Consider the following 11,684-nt stretch of genomic DNA (forward strand, 5'->3'; position numbering starts at 1 on the left):
GATGACGGCGGCGCTGATAACAGCTGGAGAGACTTTTGATAAGTTTGTGTCTGTTCACATGATCACTGTACTTAATACTAGTAACTAATAATACCAATAACTAATAAAGACACAGTAATCAGAATCAGCTTTATTGGCCATGTATGCGTACGCATACATGGTATTTGTCTCCGGTTCCCACTCCGCTCTCAATGTACATACAATACACTATTTTACAATAGCTTTACCTTTTGCTGAGAGGCCGTCCATCTTTGAGTCTGCAGTGTGTCTCCTTAGGCTCTCGATGGAGAAAGATGGACGTTCCACCTGCAGACAGACAAAACACACTTCATCATACCAGCTGATACTGTTGCAGAAAACAAAACAAAGTGACCGAGAGCTCAAGGATAGATTGCTATGAAAAGTTGTTTTTGTGTCTTTATCTGCAGAAAACACAAAAGCAATGGGTGGAGACGGTTGAGAGCGGCTACTACAGACAGCCGACTCACAGGTCTCTGACTACCGTCCCTGTCTGTCATGTGATGATCTGATTCTGTGTACTGGGACATTAGAGAAGGACACGTGCAGGGCTGCGGTACTCACGGGGAAAGGCTCAGCCCCCTCCTGGATAACGAAGCCCTCTATCAGATGGGTGAGGATGTGGGACTTGACTAAGGCCTGGGCCGGTTTGCTCTCTCCATTGTGTCGGCTGCTGTTGCTGTTAGTGTTCCCATTCCCAGAGGTCATGACTGGAGCACAGGCCGCCCCTTACCTGTCAACACAAGCAGCAAGGCAAACCCGTCAAGCCACGTGGACCTGGGACCAGGCCCCCACTGCTGCTGATCAAACACACAAAGAATGCAATGCGAACACAGCCGTTTACTGTTGCCCAGTGTTTTGGCATACGCACTAGTATCAGCTTGCTTGATATATATATATATAACAGGTGTTTTTTTTAACTCTTTGAGAACCATTTTTTATTTGGTAAAAGTGGTTAAAGTTGTTTTGTAAGTTGCTGACTTTGCACTTGCAACAAGTTGTCTTCTTGCACTTAGCCATGGGGATTCAGTTGTACAAGTTGAATGCATACCAATTTAAAGTGTGGCCCCCCATGTGAATGCAGTCTGGCGTGTCATTCTCTCCGCACTGGGATCACTGGTGTTGAACAGCTCGGTCTACTCTTTGCCCTCATTTGTTCCACTTTGTTGTCCTTGTTCTCAGCTGTTTTGTCTGTTTATGTGTAAGTACATTGAGAGCAATGAAAAAGTCTAATTCATGAGTCAAATTCCTTAAATGTGCCAATAAATGATCACATTGTGTGTAACGCTACATTGTTGTTGTGGAAACCCATCGGTTCAATATCAAGCTGTGATTGTTAAACGAGAAAAGACTGATTCAATATCTGCGATACACAACAACGATCACGTTGTCTAGCTGGAACGCCTTGTATCAAATCGATGTAGCCCAGTGGTTACTTGGATTGGCTAGTTTGAATGTGTGAATGAATTAAACGAACGTAACTACACAGCATTAAAGTCCACGCGTCCATGCCCCGTTTAAAAGAAGAAAGACTTCAGAGTAGTTTGCTTACTTCTACAGACGGACCACCTCTGAATCGGTGAGAAAAGAGGCGCTCCGCTCGGTAACGTTAGAGGGAAGAAAAAGTCTTTGTTTAAACGGCTCCAAACAACGCGTTCATTTACTTACACTCCCTCCGCCAAAACGGCGAGGAGCCGGTCCGCCACTTGTAACGCTGTCCGAGCAGCTCAACAAGCCGCGGGTGAACTTACACAAGGACACCCAAAGTTAGCAACTGCTTCATATCCTCACTATGCTTCAGCTTTCTCCTGATTCCAGCAGCAGACACAACAATCCTCTGGTCGCGTGCGTGTGTGGTTCACTGGAAGGATTTCCGGCAACAACCTTCAGAATAAAAGCCTATATGGATAACGATATTTGTTTCTTTTTCTGCATCAATTTCGACTAGCACCACTAACGTTTATTCTTGAACGTAGTTTGAAAGAAGCCAGTTAAAATATTTAACTGAAGGAATCGGCAGTTATTTTACGATTGAAAGCTTCGGATATAAAAGCTAGTAAGCGGATTCGTGGACTTTAGAGGCGGACCTGGTTTTAGTTTCCTAAATTTGCACTGGGCGCCTGGTGCTTCCAGTCCAGTGTCATGCCTTTATTCTGAAAGCATCGTGTTCTGGTCTGGTATTATCGTGGCTTCGAACGTTGACTACATTAACACACTACTAGCATTAACCTAGTAAGTGGAAAGCAGTCTGGTCTGTCTGACAGCTGTACGGGAACTAAATAAGAGGCTAAATAATAACTAAATAAGTCCAGGCTGAGGACACTGTACAAATGAGCTTCCAATTACAAATTTAGACCAATATATTAAAGTTGATAAACACTGTTAAATACTGTTCACTTTTAAGTAGCAGTGAAGTTCATTAAAGATGATACATTCCGTACGAAATGAGAAAGTCAGCTTTGAACTGGCATAAAAAAAACCGAGGTGTGCAAATTATACACATGAAACCCATATTAATAGTGTTCATTCAATAAATAATTCTGTACTGTAGCCTATTTACATTTGTTATGCAAATACATGTCTTTTTTCACGATATGTTCAAAACACAAACAATTGAAATGCAATTTAAAGATGAACAAACAAACCTCAGACACAGTGTCAACATTTGAGTATTACATTAAATTAGGTTAAATCGTACACTATTTATAACTGTATCTGGCACATGTACAGCCATGTTGACGACTGAACACTGTCCTTATGATTAATTTAAAAACGTTTATTTTGAAGTGTACAACCGGAAGTTGAGAAGACGCTGCTGCAGACTTGGAACCTCCACTGACATCTAGAAGCGGGACCACTCGTCAATGCGGTCCTCTGCAATGACCCTGTCCTGTGAGGCCACCGTCAGAGAGAGTAGCCTAACTGCAGCACGAGTCTCATGTCATCGCTGGACTTGATGACAAAAGAGTGTTTAGCTTCTGGGACCCTGTCCCCGGCCTCCCTTCAAAGAAGGTTCATAAAGAAGAGGAGGGTCGCTCCGTGGGCGCAGCAGGATGCGGACAGCGACTGTCAGCTGTGCAGGTGAGACTCACAAAACTGTCCCAGAAAGTTTCAATTCACTGGAACAAACCTAATCTACTGTTTCAGCTGCTGGTTGAGCTTTGATTTGACAAAATCTAGTTGTGATAAAGTTGTGTAAAGATGAGACATCATTCTTTAAAAAAAATTAATTGAATTAATCAGTGACAATTTATTTTTATTTTCTTTTTTAAGATCAAGCTCTTAAAATATGTAGCTTGTCATCCCATATCTGTGTTTCTTGATAACCGGCCATGTCTGCTTTTACAAAAAGGAAGGTGACCATTGTCCAACCATTTGTTACTAAATTGCTCCCTCTTAAGCACAGACTATTCTGTGTCCATATGTCGTCATCTGCCCATGCCTGTGAGGATTTGCACGGTTTGAACTTGTGCGGCCCTAAATGTATGACCGAGCTGACTTTAGTTGTGGCTCGATCATCATCTGCACAGGTGTGAACACATCACGCAGGCATTTAGACTTACATGTACATCCGTCGCCCGTTTATGCACCCATCTTTGTAGTCCGGCGCATCACTTCGTAACTATTTTAGCACATAATAAGGAGCCATGGAAACCCCCCCTCCCCACACACATTTTCATGTTGTCATTGGGGGTATGCATCTGACATTTTTTTGTAAAAACCAACAATGCGACAAATATTTTCACTTCATGTCATTGCCAGGTGTGAAGGTGAGAAACTATGCAGTTTTGTCTTTGTACATGTTTGGACGACTTAAGCCTCCTTCAGTAATTTATCTGTTATGTTCCTGCTTTTCCAGGTGCTCCATATTTTCCCTGTCTGGCAGTAGTCGCTCTGTTTGGCGGATTTTGACAGCCTGCATCCTCTCTTTCCTCGCACTGCTTGGCTCTGTATCCATAGACCTCAGCTCCAGCTTTGACCTGCTGCACACAACAGAGGCTGCTTACAATGAGCTTACTTCATGCAGGACGATAGCTATCCTGCAACACGTCAGTAAGCTTCAAAAGATGAGACATTTATTCACCAAAGACATGGGCAATGAGACATTGGAGGCAAGTTTTTCAGAGATTTTGTTTCCTGTGTTCGGGCATCTCTGTGGTGAAATGGCAGTTCAAAGCAATGGCCATGGGATCCCTTGTAGTGTTGAGTTGGCTGGATATTGCCAAGAGTTGAGGTGGAGCGTTCAAGGATTTCTAAATACTTCTATGGATACAAATGGCACAAGTGAAAATGGTACCTCTGCTTACTCCCTGGCCATCGGAAGACTTCTTGACATCTGGGGTACCGTAGAAGATACTTTAATCAAAGTCAAACTGAATTCAAACTGGAGAGATGTACTGTCTGCAAGACTACTGATACAATTCATAGAGCTCAACCATCAGTTGATGGACTTCCCCCACAAGGCAACTCACACTGACTTCCAGTATAAGTGGACTTATGTACTAAGCTACCTTGGCTTTGCCAGAGTTATGACGGAACAACTGAATGACTGCTGGGTAGAGAACATAGACCTCAAGTTAAACTCAAGCCAGCATGTAAAACATTCTTATATTTTTGACACAAGTCTTTGGCTGATCTCTGGAGCAGGGACAGAGCTTCTGTCGGGGTCTCACACTGGAATTCAGGCTCTGACATACACTCAGAAGTGCTTGTTTGATCGTGCGGTGCCAGCTCTCAGGTTGGCGTCTCGATCCGTGTCTTCGGGCCTCAGTATGAGGGTCTGCCTGCTGTCCATAGCCTGCCTCATCTACCCGGTAGTGATGGTCTCATTCAAGCAGATGACCGAGTGGATACAGAATTACGCCCAAAGCTTGAAGGAGAAGACAGAGGACCTGAAGCGCCAAAGGCAGTTGGCTGAGGATCTGCTGCACCAAATGTTACCCAAGTCAGTCGCCAAGCAGCTCCGCCGGCATAAACATGTCGAGGCAGAGAGCTATGAGAAGGTTGGTGCAATTGCAAAGAGTGAATTTATTTATCTCATTGTGTATGGCTCAAGTACAGGTTATAAACTAGATGATTGAGAGTGCTAAAACCCTTTTCACACCTGAATGGACCAATGTGCTACTCACTGATTGGTCATTGCAAATAAGGAAGCTATTTTGGAAACATCACTTTTCTCACTAACTATTTACCAAAACCAGTTCAAAATATTTTTGAGATGACAAACTGGTTATGCAGTTGAATTATCATGTTTTGTTGTTTATCTTCAATTCCTGTTGCCAGGCTCCAATGATCCCTAGGGGCTGACTTCCCGACTGAAATCTTGTAGGGATGACTGAGCTTGTAAGATGTAGTCTGGTTCTTTCTACAGCAACGTGAAAAAATAGCAAGCGCTTGGGGCAACAATGCTCTCTTAAATTTAGGATGTATCAGCAAAAATAATAGTGAAAGAGCCAAGTTTCCCCGAGTTGATTGCGAACAGATGTTAAATCGCAGGACTTTGGGCATAGGTCAAATAACCAGCCTGAGGTGGGCAAAGCTTGGATTGGAAGTAGAGCTCAATACTTCTTGGAAAAGCAGGTCATTAGTTTGATCCCTGGAGGTGCAGGGTAAATCTTGGCTGGGAGGTGAAAGAGTAGTATTGCTTTTTGAATTCATGTCATCCGTAAGCTAGGAGCACAGTCTGCTGCCTCCCACCCCCTGTTGTTGCTCTACAAAAGCATAATTCAACCAGTCCCGCTGTATACTGTCCTCTGCTTCTTCACCAAAAACAAGCTTCTCAGCATCACACTCACTGTCTCGAGAACCATCTCACGCCTAGCACTCACAATATCAAATGACACTGATCACCACCTAAACACTTCCTTCTGGTCGGGGATACAGAACACTTCGATGGTCTCTTTGACCCTCAACACTTCAACAAGAAAGCTCACCAGCTTAACAATTGCATCTCAGTATGGTACCAGAAAGCACTGCAGAGGGTGGAAAAGCTGCCCAGTGCATCACGGTACTCTACTCCCTACCATTTAGGCTACTACCCAAAACAAAAGGTTACTGTGGAGGGTGCATCAGAGACACCTCTCACCCTGGCCAAAGCTATTTGGACTTGTTGGTGGTGACTTTGGTACTCAACTCTGGACTTGTTTGTTTGGACTTGGGGCATGACCTTGAACTTGTTGATTTGGATTTGGGACTTGACCAGGAACTTGTTGATTTGGACTTGGGAATTGGCTTTGGGACTTGACCTAGACCTGTTGCTCTTGACTTGGAATTTATCGGCTCTGACTTGGTACTTTAATCTGGATTTCTTAGCCAAGACTTACTTGTGACTATGAAAACAACTTTTTGTTGTGCTCCCTCTTTCTTTCCATGAATAACAAACCCCAAGGTGTTAAAGTGTTGATGGACCTGTTGATTGTTAAAAAAGACTGCAACAGCTGCTGATAATATAACATTGTTTTGCTTTTAATGTCCATGCAACAAGGCATGATAAAAACAACTGCAATACATATGCAAACCTTAAAGGCAAATGGTAGAAACAGACAACACTGTTGAAGACAGATAAGACAATAACCTTTCCCCTCCACGCTCCTCCCCATTCACTTCTAACATTCAACCAAACGAATTCAGACCTCATAATGTTGCGAGGGCTGTGGGGGCGAGGGCTGTGGGGTGCTGCTGCAAAGAGCAGCTACCTCTGCAAGATCTGTAAACATGATGAATGAATGTGTGTGTTTGCTGCCTTTGTTGCTATTGTTGGCGTAATTACCTATAATTGGCCTGTTCCATATTCATCAGGAGATAAAACAAGTTATTTGGGTGAAAATTGCATCTGGCTTATTAATGAAGAGGTTGGAAGCAGCTGTACCAAAAGCACTCTGTGTGTGTGTGTGTGTGGGGGGGGGTCCTATTCAGCTTTTACTGAATAGGACCACGGCTTATTTTTTAACAGATCTTGAAATAAAATCTGTAAAACAAGTTTTGAAGATCTGTATGGTACAGACAAAGTGACGAGCAAGACAAAAAAAATGAAAATTAAAGATGGAAAATATCAATTCTGTTTAGCTTATTATGTCCTGACAATTTTATTTACTTGTTCTATTGATGCTTTTGTCTCTTATTGTTGATCAAGTTAAATAAATCCTTCTTCTTTTTTGGACATATTGTGACCAGTGCCAGATAATTAGTTGATATTTGTACAGTGGTGGAAAGTAAAATAAGTACACTTACTCAATCAGGTACTTGTGTTGTACTTGAGCATTTCCATTTACTTAATACCTCTCTTTCACTAGATTTCATGAAGAGATATTGCACATTATTGTTGGAATGTTGTTAAGTGTCTCTCACACTTATTCTCTCTCTCTCTCTCTCTCTCTGTCTGTGTCTCTCACACTTATTCTCTCTCTCTCTCTCTCTCTGTGTCTCTCACACTTATTCTCTCTCCTCTCTCTCTCTGTCTGTCTCTCACATTCATTCTCTCTCCTCTCTCTCTCTGTCTGTGTCTCTCGCTCTCATACAGTCATTCAGATCTTAGAGATTTTAAGAGGACTCCCCCCTCCCGAACACACACCCCATTTTTAAATAAAAGCCCCACAAAATTAATTCTAACTGAAATGCTTGTGATGAAGCCTGTCATTTAATAAACTCTGTTTATGTGTGTCAAACATTAAGATTATGTCTCCTCTCCCCCTCTCTCCCCCACCCTTTCAAAATAAAAGCCTCATGGATTAACTGTATTTTAACATTAAGCTCAAAATTAGGCTTTTTTGTTGAAATAATGTATGCTCTTACTAATACTGCGACAACTACTACTTCTACTGCTAATATTTCTAGTATTACTACGACTACTACTGCTACTACTACTGCAACTTTTGCTGTTGCTACTATTACTACTGCTACTACTGCTATTACTGCTACCATCAATATTATTACTACCACTACTACTATTACTTATACTACAACTGCTACTACTACTACTGCTATTCCTGCTACTACCAGTACTAATACTACTACAGCTATTAGTACTACTGCTACTAGTACTACTACTACTGCTATTACTGCTACTTCAAAAACTGACTTTACTATTACTACTACTACTACTTCTTCTACTACTACTGTTATATTAAATACTACGACCACTACTATAGCTATTACTACGACGACTGATACTACTACTTCTTCCAATTACTAATACTTCTACTACTAATAATACTTCTACTACTACTACAATGTCTACTGCTACTACAAATATCATTACTGCTACAACTAGTACTTATTCTAATGCTACTAATACTTCTACTAATACTTGAATGAATGAATGAAATTTATTTAAAGAGCGCTTTTCACAGACATGACATCACAAAGTGCTTAACAGCAGAAATTTAAAAAACATAAAAAACCACAATGTGACCCTAGGGTCAATAAATTACATACACAGAATAAAATTTAATGAAATAAAAAATAAAAATAAGAGAATAACAATTAAAACATATTTTAAGAGCAGGTCTAGGACATGGGCTTTTACTCAAACGCCAGCCTAAAAAGGTGGGTTTTGAGCTGGTTCTTAAAAGTATTCACAGTATCTGCGAGGCGTAGAGTTGCAGGCAGAGCATTCCAGAGCCTCGGGGCCACTGCCTCAAAGGCTCGGTCACCACGGGTCTTAAATCGTGTGCGTGGGACTGACAGAAGGCCGAGAGCGTTTGACCTGAGAGTGCGGGCGGGTGAATAGGGGCGAAGTAGATCAGCTACATAAGTCGGAGCCTGACCGTGAAGTGCTCTGTAAGTGATGGTGAGAATTTTGAAGTGTATCCTAAATGCTACAGGGAGCCAGTGGAGAGAACGGAGTACGGGGGTGATGTGAGACCGTCGATTTGTCCTGGTGAGTAATCTGGCGGCAGCGTTTTGGATGACCTGCAGACGGTTGAGAGCAGATACACTGAGTGATGTGAAAAGTGAGTTACAGTAGTCAATGCGTGAAGAGATAAATGTGTGTATGATCATCTCTAAATCAGGTGTTGATACTACAGATCTTAGTTTACTGATATTTCTTAGATGGAAGAAATATGATCTGGACAGCTGCTTAACATGGGGGTCAAACGACATGGATCGATCAAAGAAAATCCCTAGATTGCGCAGGTTGCAATGGGCAGCAGAGGAGAGTGGACGAATAATCTGCCTGATCATGGGGACAAACTCATCTGGAGCAATAACTAGGACCTCCGTCTTAGAGTCGTTGAGTTGTAAGCAGTTTTCTGCCGTCCAGTCTCTGATGGCATTGACACAGTCCAGGAGCCTAGTTAATGTGAATGCCTCGCTGGGTTTGAATGACAGATGGAGTTGGATATCATCTGCATATAAATGATAGGACACATTATAACTTTTTATAATCGGTCCCAAAGATAAAAAGATAAAGGGAAAATAACAGAGGCCCCAGAACCGAGCCCTGCGGTACGCCACATGACAGTGGAGAGGTAACAGACACAAAGTCACCCACAGAGACATTGAAACTTCTGTCATTGAGGTAAGATGTAAACCAGTCTAACGCTATGCCAGATATGCCAACCCAATCATGTAGCCTCTTACTGTAATCAGGATGTTATGGTCAACAGTGTCAAATGCAGAACTGAGGTCCAGAAGAACTAACACAGAGCAGTCACCTGCATCAGAACACATGAGAATGTCATTTGAAACCCTCAGGAGAGCGGTTTCAGTAGAGTGTTGTCTGCGAAACCCACACTGGAACTTGTCGTACATGTTGTGCCTCTCCAGTGCAGCAGTAAGTTGTTTGGCCACCACTTTCTCTAAAATGTTGGACAAGAAAGGCAGTTTTGATATGGGCCTGTAGTTCATGGGCAAAGCTGGATCTAAGTTTGGTTTCTTTAATATGGGCTGGATAGTGGCATGTTTAAAATAGGAAGGGATAATTCCTGTAGACAATGAGGAATTGATAATGGATGTTACTGCAGGGCCAATAATTAGCAGAACATTCTTCAACAGAGAGGTTGGTATTATATCCAGAGGGCAAGATGATGGCTTTGTTTTGTTAATGAAGTCCATCAGGTCTTGAAGGCTGATAGGCTGGAAAGAGTCCAGAACAGCAGGAGATTGCGAGGAGCTACGTGTAGATGAACAAATCCCAGGCTGAATGCCAGACTGAATACCTGTTACCTTATCATTAAAATAGGTAAGGAATTTGTTGCAAGCGTCAACAGAACAGCATGGCAATGTAGAGTCTGTGGTATCATTGATATGCAGATTAAAATCACCAACCAGAAGCACTTTGTCTAGCTTGATAATAGAGGTCAGAAAGTCTGTGAACTCTGATAAAAACTGACCTGCAGGACCTGGAGGTCGGTAAATTAAAAAACAGTAAAATGGCTTTAGCCGGCCCACTTTAGTCAGCTGTAGTTCAAAAGTAGCATAGGATTCTGTGCTCCCCAAGTGGCAGGAAAACTGATTCTTCCAGACCACGGCGAGGCCTCCACCGCGGCCTGTCAGACGCGGTGTCCCAACATAAGAACAGTCCACAGGGCAGTTCATTGAAATGGATGCATTCCATATTCCGTTGCCAGGTCTCGGTCAGAAATAAAAAAGCCAAATTATGACTTGTGAACAAGTCATTTAAAATGTGAGCCTTGTTTGTTATAGAGCGTGCATTGATCAGACACATTTTGATGAGGGAAGATACTGTGTCGTCATCAGCACAGGAAGCTTTGGGGGTATGTGCAACATGACGGATCACTCGTGCAGCACCTCGAACCCGACCATAACTAGGGCGTGAGCGCGAGTCTGTGATTCTCACGGGAATGTTCATGGGTCGTGGAGTGGAAGTTACGGTAGAGGCAAGGGAAAGAGTAGTAGGAGAACCTCCATGCCGCCAGGGGGAGCTAGTGTTGCTTGTAGGGGATGAATGTGGCTGATGAATGAACGTAGAGGAAGAGTGACAGCGGACAGGGGATCCAGGATCATGCGTGCCAGGTGTAAACAGTCAATCATGTGGATAGGAGTGAACAGTGTATAGAGTGGTCTCGCCGACGTCACGATCTCCTTAGTTACGAGGTCTGTCCGGCATGTTGGAGTACATACAGATCCTACATGGCGGCGAGTAAACAAGGAAGTGCGGCGAAAATACCATACTTTGAATCACTGGATAGTGCATCAAAGGTTCACTACCTGGCCAAATTGAAGGTTATTGGTAATTTGGATCCCTATACGATGAGTGCAGATGGTTTCAGTGCCGATCCTACTTATCTTCCATCGGTAAACTACGCCAACATCTACGCGTATCTCGTGAACACCCCCAGTCCTTACACAAGTAGAATATGGGATGTTTGGTTCTATAAAATGGTATAGAATTTGCAGGGTTGAGAAGTCCGGCAGTCCAGAATAATATCTCACTTTTTCATCATTATTTTCGAAAAATTCTGAATCAAACATGGATCGTTCATCGGAAAGTTCCTTTTTCAAATTCAGATTTTCCGAGAGTAGGCGCTGCATCTCAGCTTGCATTGCTGCAATCGTGGCCCCACCGAGGTCTGTCTGGTTGGCTTGGTTATTCTTATCCTCGTCCTCATCCTCTGCTGCTGGTGGGCTGTCATATGCATGATCCGACGTTAAACTCATATCAAGCAATGCTGAGGCTGCATCTCTGTGTTTCGCCTGTTGTA

The 11,684-nt window shown here is 42.8% G+C and overlaps 1 protein-coding gene across 2 annotated transcripts in view; it reads right to left on the bottom strand.

Moving 5' to 3' along the window:
- The window catches only part of LOC306781091 (polyhomeotic-like protein 2), a 6,851-nt gene extending 5,045 nt beyond the window's left edge, over positions 1–1,806 (bottom strand). The window contains exons 1-3 of one of the 2 annotated variants that reach the window (XM_079273774.1): positions 1,687–1,806; positions 583–751; positions 228–306 (exon numbers count right to left, since the gene is read on the bottom strand). In XM_079273774.1, the coding sequence (XP_079129900.1) occupies positions 228–306; positions 583–726 (223 nt within the window). In that variant the 5' untranslated portion in view covers positions 727–751; positions 1,687–1,806. Of the gene's footprint in view, positions 1–227; positions 307–582; positions 752–1,570; positions 1,660–1,686 lie in introns of those variants that run through there. The other variant, XM_079273775.1, reaches the window with a different exon arrangement.
- Between the last annotated feature and the right edge of the window lie 9,878 nt (positions 1,807–11,684).

Source organism: Melanostigma gelatinosum, assembly GCF_949748355.1.
Source record: "Melanostigma gelatinosum genome assembly, chromosome: 8".
NCBI lineage: Eukaryota > Metazoa > Chordata > Actinopteri > Perciformes > Zoarcidae > Melanostigma > Melanostigma gelatinosum.